The sequence below is a fragment of the Poecilia latipinna genome, unplaced genomic scaffold (assembly GCF_001443285.1).
Source record: "Poecilia latipinna isolate Pla-1442-1.1 unplaced genomic scaffold, P_latipinna-1.0 Scaffold386, whole genome shotgun sequence".
NCBI lineage: Eukaryota > Metazoa > Chordata > Actinopteri > Cyprinodontiformes > Poeciliidae > Poecilia > Poecilia latipinna.
The window spans coordinates 23,804-37,708 of record NW_015113002.1 but is presented as its reverse complement, the minus strand read 5'-3'; the positions used below and the strand labels follow the sequence as shown (position 1 = coordinate 37,708).

General features: G+C 38.6%; 1 protein-coding gene across 6 annotated transcripts in view; it reads left to right on the top strand.

Moving 5' to 3' along the window:
• The first annotated feature begins 501 nt into the window (after positions 1-501).
• The window catches only part of klc1a (kinesin light chain 1a), a 34,593-nt gene continuing 21,189 nt past the window's right edge, over positions 502-13,905 (top strand). For 2 of the 6 annotated variants that reach the window (XM_015036937.1, XM_015036936.1), the window contains exons 1-6: positions 553-1,018; positions 6,423-6,690; positions 8,662-8,892; positions 9,659-9,737; positions 12,093-12,321; positions 13,456-13,543. In XM_015036937.1, the coding sequence (XP_014892423.1) occupies positions 6,424-6,690; positions 8,662-8,892; positions 9,659-9,737; positions 12,093-12,321; positions 13,456-13,543 (894 nt within the window). In that variant the 5' untranslated portion in view covers positions 553-1,018; position 6,423. Of the gene's footprint in view, positions 1,019-4,575; positions 4,688-6,422; positions 6,691-8,661; positions 8,893-9,658; positions 9,738-12,092; positions 12,322-13,455; positions 13,544-13,905 lie in introns of those variants that run through there. The other 4 variants (XM_015036934.1, XM_015036932.1, XM_015036935.1 and 1 more) reach the window with 4 other exon arrangements.

Sequence of the window (13,905 nt, the reverse complement as noted above, 5' to 3'; positions counted from 1 at the left end):
TTTTAAAATCAATTAAAAAGATCAAATCAATGGGGCATGCAGCTAGAAGAGTAATCACAAATCAAATGACTGGAGCATAAATGGCAGCTGCTGACTCACTGACTGCAACATAACATACCTGGTGACACTCAGAAACTAACAGCCAGATCCTGATTTTAACAGTTTTATTATATCATTTGGGAGCGAGAATAAGTAACGATCACTCAAAATTGGCAGGCTGTAGAAGAACAAATGTACAACCATACATACATTTATATCTTAAATTTATTAAAACTTCCCTCATGAATTAAATTTGCAGTAAATATGCGTTTAAGACTATCTGGCAAGGATGTGCACCAAATTTGCCCCCCCTTGATGGCGCCAACTAAACAGTTTTTTTGTTTGATTTGTTTTTTAATCTAACTTGGGTAAGATGTTTTTCATTCCCATTAGATAATATACTCTGAAGCATACATTGAAAGCCACCACTTTTTTTTCAACGCTTAAGATTTTATCACAAATGTGGCTCATTACTGTCACCGCAACTTCCTCTTTTATCCTGTCAAGATGACATCAGTATTACCGGGGGAGGGGTGAGGGGGCGCCGGTTAACGCCATTTTCACGCTCCGAGCAGTCACTCATCGTCTCGCGGAGCTGTCATCCGCAGCACCGATTCATTTGTTCAGTCCGTCACGTGACGCCTCGGTCTGGGCAGTGACGCGGAGCTGCTGTTGGTATGGAACAGGACAGGATATTCACCTGAGCGGCTCCGGTTGGACTCAATGTTTTGACGTAAGGCTGCTAGGTGCTAGCATGTAGCTAACCGGACTGTAGCATTTGATGCAGTAAGGTCCAGCTAACCAAAACACACCCAACCACTGGACAAGCCACTGGTTGGAATTTCTGTTTTTTCGTTCTTCATAGTCTTCACAACCATAAGCTGTTGGTGACAGAAAAGGGGACAGCTCGGGGGAAACGAGAAGGGTAAATTGGAACGACTCAGTGGAGCTCCACTGGCAACGAATGTCCCACAGAACGGTAAGAATGGCTCCGAGTATTCATTGGGCGGCACTCATCGGCTAATTAACACATCTCCCTTACATACAACGTTCAGAATGTGCTTTTTAAACAATTTTCTCAGCGAACACATATTTGAAATTAAAGCGTGTAAATAAACTGAACAGCGGTGTTTCAGGGAACCTGCTGGCTGTTATGTGTTCAGTGTTTACGTTGATGCCAGGAATTAGACGCCACAAACAACTGTCAATGAACGCTAGCTCGGAGTGTGCTCTGTGGTTCGACAGGAAAGTACTGGCTAACTAGTTCTTCTGGTTAATCCACTTGGAAGTGAACAAATAAGAGCACGGGCCGGACAGAAGTATGCCTGTCAGCTTCTGAAAACGCCTGAAAAAAAGTCTGTCTTTTGCATCTCATTGATATTCAGAAGAGATTGAGTAGTGTCGGTCAGTCCCCCTTCTAAGAGACAGTGGATCTCAGTGTGCAGCTCACAGCTGGGAGACCAGGAAGACCTGAAGGTGTCTGCTGTGGATGTTTCACATTTCAGGGCTCGTGCTGATCCACAGGGAAGTTTAATTGTTTTCACAGAGATACTCCCACTCCTACAGGTCCACTGCCACACCTGGACAATTATACCGTCTGAGTCAACGTCTTTTGAACAGAGTAATGATGACGCTCAGGATGTACTGCAAGATTTTCAATGCAGTTCAGTGTCATTTTGTTAGCGGAGTCCGCTAACAAAATGACACTTAACTCCAAAGTCATTTTTTAATTGGGCAACTATGCTATTAGGCTAACGATTTGATGACTTGGCACATGTGTTCATGTTAGTTTATTTTTAATGCAAATGTACAGAGAACCTTTGTAAATAAGACATGGGCTGGTATAAGACTCTTGTGTTGACCAAAAAGTTAAATGTGTAACATGACTTAAGTGTAAATATTTTAATCAGTAAAGAATTTTTAAAATTTCCTGCTGAAATAATGTTACATTGACTTGGACGGTTATGGTTACTGGACTGGACTAGTCATTCAAAACACTTTCACACAAGAGCCACAGTTACCCACAAGCAGGGACACGTCCACACATCCAACACAATGGTAGGCAACTTGAGGGTAGGAATCGAACCCACAGCTTTTCCGATTGCAAGATATGATGCCTATTACCAGTCAAAAAAAAAAGATGATCATTTTAGCAGGTTAATTAGATTGCAGATTGCAGGTGGCCAGCCTTAATAAGAGAGATGAGACTATTTTAGTTGCCAGACTCTGAATGTTTTTCATCACCAGAGATATCTTTAAACTGTAGAATCTTTATTTCTTGTAGAAATAAAGTAGATTATAGAAACCTTCTTTCTGGCTTCTGACCAGCAGTGCATAGCAACAGATGGGGGAGGGACACTACTTGTCCTCCTCCAAGCCTCAGGCAGCCAGAGAACACTCTGATTATGGTGGTGTTTCACCATATTTATGTTTTTTCTGAAACACAACCTTTATGTACCTTGATACAAGTCAACAGTTCATGTCTGTTGTGGATCAAAGTCTAACTTCCCATCAGCTCTGGCCAGCTGAAAAAAAAAAACAGGGTCACACAAAGCAGCAAAAAACTGGAGACCAGTCTGGACTGATTTACAGTTGCCAGATACAGTTACTGTTTCAAATTTCTTAGAGTCCTCTGATTGATGAGTTTTAGGCATTTTTTTCCATGATAACAGTTAAGTGTTGGTGGAGGGATGAATTTTACCACCAAGTGGATTTCTTCCAGAGTTGATGAACTGGAGCTCCAGCTGATGTGTAAATGTTTTGATAAGAAAATTACAGACAACCTGTCTTCATAAAACTGCTGCGCAACGATGGTGTCTTCAGTCAGAGGCATTTTCAGATCCACTGTAACACAGACTGCTTCAGGAGCTCTTTCCTGCCCACAGCCATCAACATCGACAACAACTCTGATTAAAATGACGCATTACATTTATTCTTGCTCTAACATTAATGAAGTATTTTTGAATTGCAAATTATTTGCAAATTTTGCTGAACAATAAATTGACCCAGAAATTATGATAGACTATAATATCATTGTTTTGAAACCGTTTTCAAATAATATATTGATAATCACATTATAATGCAAGTTTGCCTTCTTAAAGACCAATAAACTGTAATTTTTTAAAGAACTGGAAGAGATTTTAAATATCCAAAAACAAAACAACCAAAATCAATAAATTAAAACTAAATTAAGAACCACACACAACTAAAACCATTAAGAAACTATATTATGAAGTCTCTGTAAACATAATTGCTGTTCAAAAAGTATTAATCACCTGAATGGAAATTATGGAGCTCATTTTAAATGATCATGCAAATTAATTAACCGCTGTTATTGACCACGCAGGCTTAGCGGTTGTAGGCCAACTTGTGTGACTAGAACATTGCAGAAAACCTTAAAACTTGAACTTCATCATATTTAAACTCCGGTGTTTAATTTGTGCTCTGAACAGTTTTATAGAAAGCAGAAATGTTGATGTTCTTATGCAAGCACAGGGCAGGTCACATGACTGAGGAAACCACAGCTCCGTGAGATCAATGTGAAAAGGTGAAATGCAGGAAAAGCACAGATATTTTACATTAATGCAGTTTATATGGGCGTGTTATAATAAAGTTTTGCAAAACATGTATGCAATAAGTAGCTGCATAAATTGAAGCCACACAGCTTGCTAGGAGTACAATACAAGACACCAGCAAGTATAGAGTATAAAAACAATTTAAAGTTTAGTTTTTATCGCTGTGAACTCGTACTGTGAGTCAGATCTGTACTAATATTGTCTCTATTTTCAAAGTTTTGATTGCTGTTACTATTAATGAAGATGTCAATTATTACTGATATATTGATTTAGAAAGAATTTTAACATGTTAAAATTGATGGATGTTTGCTCAAAATGGCATGAAATATGAATGAATGTGTTGTATCAGTTATAGATATGGATATAGAAAATCCTAACGAAGAGACTGTTAACATGAGTAGTAATTTATTGGGTGATGCTGTAGATGTGAGAGGGGTGGGTGAAATAAGTTTATACGTCTACCAGCTCCTTTGAATGTGTAAACATAATTTACTACTGTTTTTAAATTTATTTTACTTTTATTATTTTATTATGCTCATTCAGTAAGGTCAACCTCAGTGTTTACATCAGATAATAGTCCTGCTGTGATTTGTAATATGCAAAAGCCAATCTTCTGAGCTGATGAACAACTTTCTAATTAAGTAAAAGATTAAAAGAATAGTTCTAAGTTGCATTTTATCATTTAACTGCACAAACATTTCTGAAACCCTTTTGGTTCTTAAAAAAAAAAAAAAATCAGCTTTATCTTAACTTAAATATTTTGGGGGCTCTATAGTTTCTCCTCGCTTCACAAACCCCGTTTGTCACCGTCTGCTTCTGCGCCCATCCGTCCCCGTAACATCAATACGCATGCAGCGTCAGCTTCCAACTTCCTGTGGATCTGATAGGCTGCGGGCCGGTTGCCGTGTCACATGGAGCAATCGGAGCTGCAGGCTTTCCTCGCTCCGTTCGCCTGGTTTGGTTTGCGGCTCGCTGTCTTGTCTCTGGTGCGTTCACTGACATCTGAAATGTGTGTGGCAGCTGAGGCAGAACTCGACGTCTCCACCTGGACCCGTAGAAGCGCTTACACAAAGGTGGGCCGGCTGCTTCGTAATGCTATCGGGGAAATGAACAATGATACACACACAGCACTCCACTATAATCCTCTTACGCAGTGAATGCGTGTGCGTGTGTGTGTGTGCGTGTGTGTGTGTGGGCGTGTGTGGGTGTGTGTGTGTGTGTGTGTGTGCGCGCGCATAAAGAATAGAAAGCAAAGAAGCAACAGAGTGTGGAGAAGTCTAAAGTATGTGAGGTTATTAAAAGTTGTCACTAATTAAATCTGCATAAGAGCATATATGAACTGATTGGTGTAGAACTTTATCATATCATTATGAGGTGTTTATTCCAGGAGATGTTTAAGGAGGCAGCACATTTGCCTCATTATTTGTGTCAGATGTTTGGAGGTTTTTATGTGCAACAGTCCATCCTTTGTATCACTTATCTGTAAATCAAACCCAGATCACATCCCTCACAACCATCAGCAGACAGCCGTCTGGTTTGAACCGGGTCCTCCAACGGCACCAGAGACACCAGGATGCTGCTGCTCTCAAACGGAGCGCTGTTCAACGCGTTTTATTGGATAATGTCTCGCAGTCCAAGACTATGTGAAGCATACTCAGAAGGATTCATGACGTTGAAATTACCGTATGAATCAAATCTGAAAATTGTGCTATTCTCATCAACAGTGAGTCAGTATCTTGCAGAGAAACTGTTTGTTGAATTTACAGCTGCAGTAATTCTACTAGTAGAGACTGAATGGTTGCCTTGCAACATTGCTCAAGCTTAGCCAGATACAATAGTGTGTGTGAACTATTTTCAAAGTTTTGCCTCACTTTTCTTTTTTTTCTTTTTCTTTGTAAAATCTGACTTACTTCTGTCTGTTGGACAGATGGAAATTAATATCGGTTATTGAATATCGACCCAGTTTTACTTGTAGGACCGATCCTGAAATACCATAAATATCAATGTGTAACATTGGACGATTCTAGAGCTGGATGATATTATATGTTTTTATGAAGTGTTTCATATCGGGCAGTATCAATAATTATTGATCAGTTTTTTTATTGTAAATACCTGAAACACTGCCAAACTGGCGGTGTGACGTTTCCTGTTTTATCCAGAGTTTTCAATCCAGATCGTTTTTATATATATATATATATATATATATATATATATATATATATTTTTTTTTTTTTTTTAAGCAGTTATCAGGCCCGGGGGGGAAACCTGAACCTGCTGCTCCACAGGTTACTCAACAGGTTGTTGCTAGGCAACCAAGTTCTGATGATGTTGATGCCACCCACTTTTCTTATCTAGCCTTGAGAGGTTGAGCAGATAAACTCTTTCCTCTGCCTACATCTCCCAGAAAGGAGTGCAGTTCTGGATCTATTCTAGCAGATGTTTTATCTATTAGTATTGATCATGTGTTCATCACCATATATATTGTTATTGATTTATTGTCCAGCTCCAGCTGATGCTGATATAGCGCTGTCATATTGTGCATCGCTACAGAAAAGTTGATTTTCTCTTTAACAACTTCCCCACTGAAGAGTGTAGTGTGACTTGTGTGTGTTCACACAAATTTCAGTGCATCTCTGTTAATCTAGACCACACCTTGTTCTTTAGAAAGGTATTTATTACACACTACTATTACTATAATACAATGTTTTTGCACTAAATTGATGTATTTTTGTTGGAATAATGTGGTTTTGCAAGTCAGTAACCACATCTTTTTAATGTCTTTTCTTTTGTTGTCTCTAAAATGTGCAGGATGCGTGAGGACATGTCCACAATGGTGTGTGTGAAGGAGGAGGAGGACCCGGGGGAGAAACTGTCTCAGGATGAGATCATCTCCCGGACCAAGCAGGTGATGCAGGGCCTGGAAGCCCTGAAGCAGGAGCACCATTCCATCCTGGAAGGCCTGCTGGGCACGCTGCGCTGCCTGAAGCAGGACGAAGAGGGAGTCCTGGTGGAGGAGAAGTCGCACATGATCCGGAAATCCCTGGAGATGCTGGAGCTCGGTCTGAGCGAGGCTCAGGTAGGCAGAATCAGCGCTTTGGCCCTTGATGAATGAGGAACCTTTAGAGATCAGGAGGATTTGATTGTTTTCAGGACAGGTGGAAATATTACAGCTTGGATGGTTAAAATTCCCAACATATATTATATACTGATGTTCTCATGGAACCAACACTGGAATAAATGACACAAGTAAATCCCTACTGACTGACTCATTTGGGAGTTTATCATATTGTTTATCATTATTTGGATAATAATAAGTTTAGATCAGTGGTGTCCAAACTTTTTTGCAACATGAGCAAGAAACCCTTAGTTGACAACATTGATGGTCTTCTCCAACTTAAAGCACAAAATCATTGTGTTGTGATTTTTATTTTTATTTTATATCTGCGCTCCAAAAAATTAAACAATGCAAGAAAAGTGGCATTTTTTTAGTCTTAATTAGTTGTTACTTCTTTTCACTTTACTTGGTCTAGAAAGTATTTTACTCAATTTCAAACAACAAAAAAAGAGAACTTTTTTATTTTAAAGGCTTTTTTTTCCTAGTAAAATCTCGCTGAATGTTTATAGTCCTACTTACTATGTAAGTAAAGTGAACTTTGGACTCCTCAGCCCCTCCATGATATACGGCAGCGGCAGCATAATGCTGTGGTAATGCTATTTTTCTGCACAGACTGTTGTAATATGTCTAAATTTGAAGATGTTTACTGTTATGAATATTAGACACTGAACATATGGCAATGATACGGGAATTTTGTGTGTTTGGACCTGGCAGACTGCAGCAAACTGTTTGTGTGTTGCAGGTTAAATTGAGACATTCTTAGACCAAACTGAATGGAAATGAGAAGTGAAGAACAAAAGCAGAAGTGCTCTTGATTTTCTTTTAAATCGCAACTTTCCTGTGCCAATGTGAGTCATAAACGAGTTGTTATTCATGTTGCTGCCTCTCTTTAAGCCATCAGATAAAACTGCACAGCATGAACAATCAGCACACTCTCATTTACACCATGTAGGTTTTCTTTAGTTTTGTGGCTTGGTATCACTAATGTCTCTGTTCAGCAAATTCATCATCTGCACACAAAAAACTCATTAAATTTGTACTTTAACTATAACATGAGAGTAAAGTACTGAAAGCCAGCCGCTGTCCCCTTTGGAAGAGGGTGAGTTTTCAGGCAAAAAAATAAATAAATTGGATTTAGCTTTTTATAATAGATCAGTGATTGGTCAAAACACTGCAATGGTTGCAAACTTAGAGAGTTTGAATTTTCTATTCAAAGTTCAAAATCCATTACTTTAGTTCTCTTTCTTACAGACCATGCAAGAAATAATGAGATTCTTCAGATATTCCTGATTATTGGAGGATCTGAAAAGATTATGCCAAGGCTGGACTGAAAACTAGTGCAGATAAGACGAGGAAATTCCAAGCATTATTGTATCGTTTATCACTTACCATGATAAATTTCTTCTTTAATTTATCGTTGTCACGTTAAGCTCCATATAGTGATGTTCAAGATACTCCAAAACTGTCTGTTACCAGGATTGTTAGATTTAATATTTTAAATCTAAAATATTTAGATTAAACTTAATCAATCAAGTTTATTTGTACAATACATTTCAGTAACAAGGCAGCTCAAAGTGCTTTACATCATAAAAACACAATGTTTGATCAATGGAAACATCAGCTAATGTGAACATTTGATTAAACGCAATTAGGATTTGGAGTTTGATGTAAATCACACTTTAAATGATTGGTGTCCTAAAGAAGTGAATAAAAAATGGGAGCAGTGTTTCTATGGCTACAGAACAGTTGCCTAAAAAGAACTAGTAAATCCTTCTTATCATCACTTCTGTCATTATCACAAGGGTCCCACAAAATACCACGGTAAAACTTTAAGTCCAGATCCCCGACACGGAATATGTTGCTTTTTCCACACATCATGCACCACCTTTGAGTCGTGTTACCTGACCTGTGCTGGAACGTGTCTCTGCTCAGGTGATGATGGCGCTGTCCAGCCACCTGAGCTCCGTTGAGTCAGAGAAGCAAAAGCTGCGGGCGCAGGTACGCAGGCTGTGCCAGGAGAACCAGTGGCTGAGGGACGAGCTGGCGGGAACGCAGCAGAAGCTGCAGAAGAGCGAGCAGAGTGTAGCGCAGCTGGAGGAGGAGAAGAAGCACTTAGAGTTCATGAACCAGCTGAAGAAGTATGACGAGGACCTGTCCCCCTCGGTGAGTCCTCAGCTCCTCCTGTACGAGAGTTCAGAGCATCAACTGCAAAGAAATGGATCCATTTTATGGGTTAGAAAACTTCAACCAAGCCACATTTAATGGATCAGTGTTTGACTAGTCATATTGAGTCTGACTGTAGGAAAACCTTAATTATAAATAATTACACTAAAAATGTAAAACATGTTAAGTTGGTTTTATTTAAAGGGGCATTATTATGTAAAATTGACTTTTTGAGCTTCACATCATAACATGTTATTCCCTCATCAAAAACAGTCCTGGAGTGTTGCTTTGATTCTTTCATGGATATTTGAGAAATAATTTAATCACCATGGCAACCAGTCAACTGTCCAAAACACCTGGGTGGACCTAGCTCCGCCTTTGAGGTGACGCTCGTCCTCAGAGCTGCAGTTTCTAGACTTCAGAGCTTCCTCCTCCTCAGAGCAGCCAGTTAAATTACAAAGTACAAATTGTTTTAAGTTGTATTTGATACATATGGCATTTTTTTTTAACAACTGAAGGTAACATAGTTAGTTGATTGTGCTATAAATGGGAATATGTGGAAAAAATACATAAAACTACTTAAATCCTCTCTTCTTGAATAAGACAGGATTTTCAAATATTGGTGCTCCAATTATCAGTTTGATATGAAAACCTGAGTGCAGAACGGCTGCTTTGAAACTTAACTTGTTCCTGTTTTTAGACAAAAACTTGACATTCTCTTCTCGTTTTTTTTTTAATCTATTTTTTTCCTTCTTTTAACAACCAGGAAGAGAAGGAGTGTGACTCCAGTAAAGAGACCTTGGATGACCTCTTCCCAGATGACCAGGATGACCAAGCTCCAGGCAGTAAGTGTTCCATATTCTTTCATCTGCTCTCTATACATTAACATAATACTGTGCAAAACTATATAGTATGGTACATGGTTTATTTATTTCTTTTGCAAGTTAAAATCTGAAAATCTTTGATAACCTTTAACGACACCCAGAGCAATTTTTGAAAAAATATACACATATATACATAAAATGATTGAATAAATATACACATGAGCTCAACAACAAATATATTGTTTTTAATGATTTTTTTTCTCTTGTTTTTAATGCTTCAATATCTAATGTTTTAATTTTGATTCATTAATTACATAAAGTCCTAGCCCTATATTATGCATATCAGATGTGTTTATTTGACTGAAAGTGATTTTAGGCGGTTTTAAGACATGTTAATTTTGCACTTGCATTATTTTCAAAATTATAAGGACGGAAACCTAGAAATGTGATACTGGTGATGTGGAGCAGGTGGGGAGAATCACACAGTTAAAGGAAAATAAATCAAGATAAATAAGATGGAAATGAGTGTGGAGGCATTACATAAGCTTGTTTATGCATAAACATGCAACACCTGCTTCTTCCAGCATCCACTGCTTCCATAATATCAGTTAAAATGATACTCTTTGTGTCTGGTATAAACAGACTTTGGATTCAAATACCACCTGCAGAGGCACCTGGTTGTTTATATTGCATTTATGAACATTAAGTTGACAAGAACAGTGTCTATTCACTTTACTGCCTTCCAATAGTGGAGAAAAAAACTAGAAAAATAAATTGGTATCATGAATTTGAAATAAAATATGTAAAATGTATGAAGAGACAGGATGTCTGTGTTGTGGTATGTGAAGAAAACGGGCCTCATTATTCTCCTTCTTTCTGTGCCTGAGGCGCCTGAGGCTCTCAGTGTCGGTACGCGGTGGATCCGGGGCGAGTTGTGGAGAAGATTCGATTTAGCTGAGCTCTGAGCTTGTTCAGACAGCCTGACTTGCTGTTAGGGGTTTTTATTAAACTGCAGTCAATGGGACAGGAACAATGGGAATGACAGCCCTGCATTCACTGAAATCAGCTCACCGCTTAAAGGCCCATTTTCCCTGCATTTACAATAAAATGCACCACCGTTTTCCGTTGTAACTTGAATAAAACATTGGAGAAGTATTTAAAGCAGTGCAAGGCAACTGCAAGTAATGTAACTGATGAATTTCTTGTTCACCTTTAAAAGTGACGTTTCAAGTTCCAGCTTGATTTTATTAAATGATACAAGAGTAACAATTACAATATGCTGACACATTTTACTGCGAGAGCTAGGAAATAAACCAAAGAGCACTTTTTGATTTTAACGAGATTAAAAAACTTGCTATAACTAGATTTATATCTCATTAAAACCAAAATATATTTCTTTCAAACAATAAAGGTGGTAACAGTAAAACTTCTAAAAATCCTGGGATTTTTAGAAGTAGAGGACCCTGGGTGAAGAGGAGGAGAGTCGTAGTGAGACCCTCTGCTTTTTTAACAAGTTGCAATCTGTCAGAGCAGCTCATCTTTATCTCAGTGTAATGAGATATAAATATATAAAACTCATCTCATTAAATGAAAAACTTTATTGTTTAAGGAGATCCATGCATTGTTTTTACACTCCTGTCCCTAGTGGGGTCATGAGGGGTTCTGGTGGCTATGTCCAGTGGTCAAAGAGTGAGAGGCGGGGTCACCTTGGACAGGTCATCAGTCCATCACAGGGCAACACAGAGACAGATGGGACAAACAATCATGCACACACACACACACGCGCACACACACACACCTGCACAACGCTCTTGCTTTTGAACTACAGGAGGAAGCCAGAGTACCCGGAGAGAACCCACCAATGCACAGGGAGAACATGCAGAAAGACCCCCAAACCAGTTCAAGAAGATGAATTTATGTTTCTTTTTAGAGGGATGAGTTTTATGTCTGGTTTTAATGAGAAACTTTTTTGTTTTAACAAGAAATATTCTTGTTTTATCAAGAAACTTTCTCGTTTAAGCAAGAAACTAACCTTAGTGAGGTTTGTTATATCTTCTTTTAACAACAAAAATTAGTTTTAACAAGATGAGTTTTATATTTCATCTTGTTAAAACGAGATGGGTTTTATATCTCACTAAAACTGGACTTTTTGACTAACACTGAAAAGTTTCTTGTTTAATGAGTTTTGCATCTTGTTATAACAAGAAAGTTTCCTGATTTTAACGAAAAACACTCGTTATAACGAGATATTTCTCCTGAGTTTATTAACGAGGTCTAGCAGTTAAACTCATCCGTAGCGATACCTGTGAAAAAATCTAGAGGTTTTTTTTGTTGTCGTCTTGTATTTCAGCAATGTGTTTGTGTTTGTGTGTGCAGTGCAGCCAGCTCACGGTAGCGCAGCGGCAGCAGCTGCCCAGCAGGGCGGCTATGAGATCCCAGCCCGCCTCAGGACCCTCCACAACCTGGTGATCCAGTACGCGTCCCAGGGCAGGTACGAGGTGGCCGTGCCGCTCTGCAAGCAGGCGCTGGAAGACCTGGAGAAGACCTCTGGACACGACCACCCAGACGTAGCCACCATGCTTAACATCCTGGCGCTTGTTTATAGGTAAGAGAGTTCAGCTTTCACTACACGACAGTAGTGTTTGGAGTTCTCATTCATTTTCTCTTAACATGTTTTCGATAAGTAGCAGAGTTGAACATTTTATCTTAAAATATGTTTTAAAATAAGTTTTGCACAAAGGCTGCAGAGGTTCACAGACCACAAGTCACTGAAAAAGGCCTACCTCAGAAATCCTTTTCTCCTTTTACGAGAGAGAAAATGACCACACGCATATATCAATAAGCAGTTAATGAAAACAAGCTCAATAATTTCCATTTGCACCATTTCTTGTTTTCTCTTTTCTGTCTTTGTGACAACAACCAGATGATAAAAGTCTTCAGTTTGGTGTTTTGGTCTCAACTAGCCCTTTGTTTGAAGGACAGTTTTGTTACAGAGATTTCATAATTAATTTTTATTTGTTGTTTCTGTTTTGCTTATTTATTTTGGATATTTAAATGTATTCCAGTTCCAGTGTTAAATGTTCATTAGAACCTAATGTGTCTTTGCATTAGCATTACATTACTTAAAAATGATCTCAGTACAACAATAACATTGTTTATCACAATAACCTTTGGGACAATTTTTCGTCCAGAAAGATTTGTTATTGCGACAGGCTGACCAATGGGCCTGTGTATGAGCTGCAAACCCTGCAGGAGAGGAATACTGGGGCGGCTAAATGCTGGAGCGGAGTGCTTCAGTTCTTATATCAGAGATTTTAGATTGGACTGATTTCCGATATTGATATCGGATTGGGACACACCTACTTGTAACATTGCTATTCTTTGAAACGTTTAGCTTGGATTCTCAGATTCTCGTTCCCTTGTGTTCAGATGAAACCAAAGATGGCTTTACACTAACAAAAATGGAAATGTCCAGCTCTTCCACCAGATGGGTGGAAATTAATACTAATAATGCATTTCATTTTTCACACTTCTCTAAGTACTCAAATACAAACTACATTCCCAAGATACCAGGAACAATAATGACACAGAAGAATTGTGCAACCATTTTTCCTGGATTGTTGTTGGATGTTTTGTTGCTTGAAACCCAACTTGTCAGCTCACTTATACATCACTGCAGGAAACAAAGTACTACCTTGCTCTGTGTATTTATGTCCCACTCTTTATTCCTGTCTTTAAGGGATCAGAACAAATACAAGGAAGCAGCCAACCTGCTAAACGATGCTCTGGCCATCAGAGAGAAGACTCTTGGCAGAGACCATCCAGCTGTAAGTACATCTGCCTGCATAGATTACTAGGGAATACTCATTCTGTCATTTGGTTTGTAGAAAGGGTTAGGGTTAAATATTTGTGAACAGAGCTGAAGGCCTAGAAAACCCTTTTAGAAGTAAAATGACTGATGGCAGATGAAAAAAATACTTGATTTATGTTGTGGCAACCAGTTGCTCAACTGAGTGTAAAGACCGAGAATGTAGAAATAAAGCCGTTTAGAGAGCTCATGACTTTGTTTTTTGGCTTGTTATAGTCTAGGCACAACAGTGAAATATATTTGTAATGAAATGTTGCATTTATAAACGGCTCCAAAAAAAAAAAAAAAACTGCTCCATAGAGTTTGACTGTCAATGGTTGA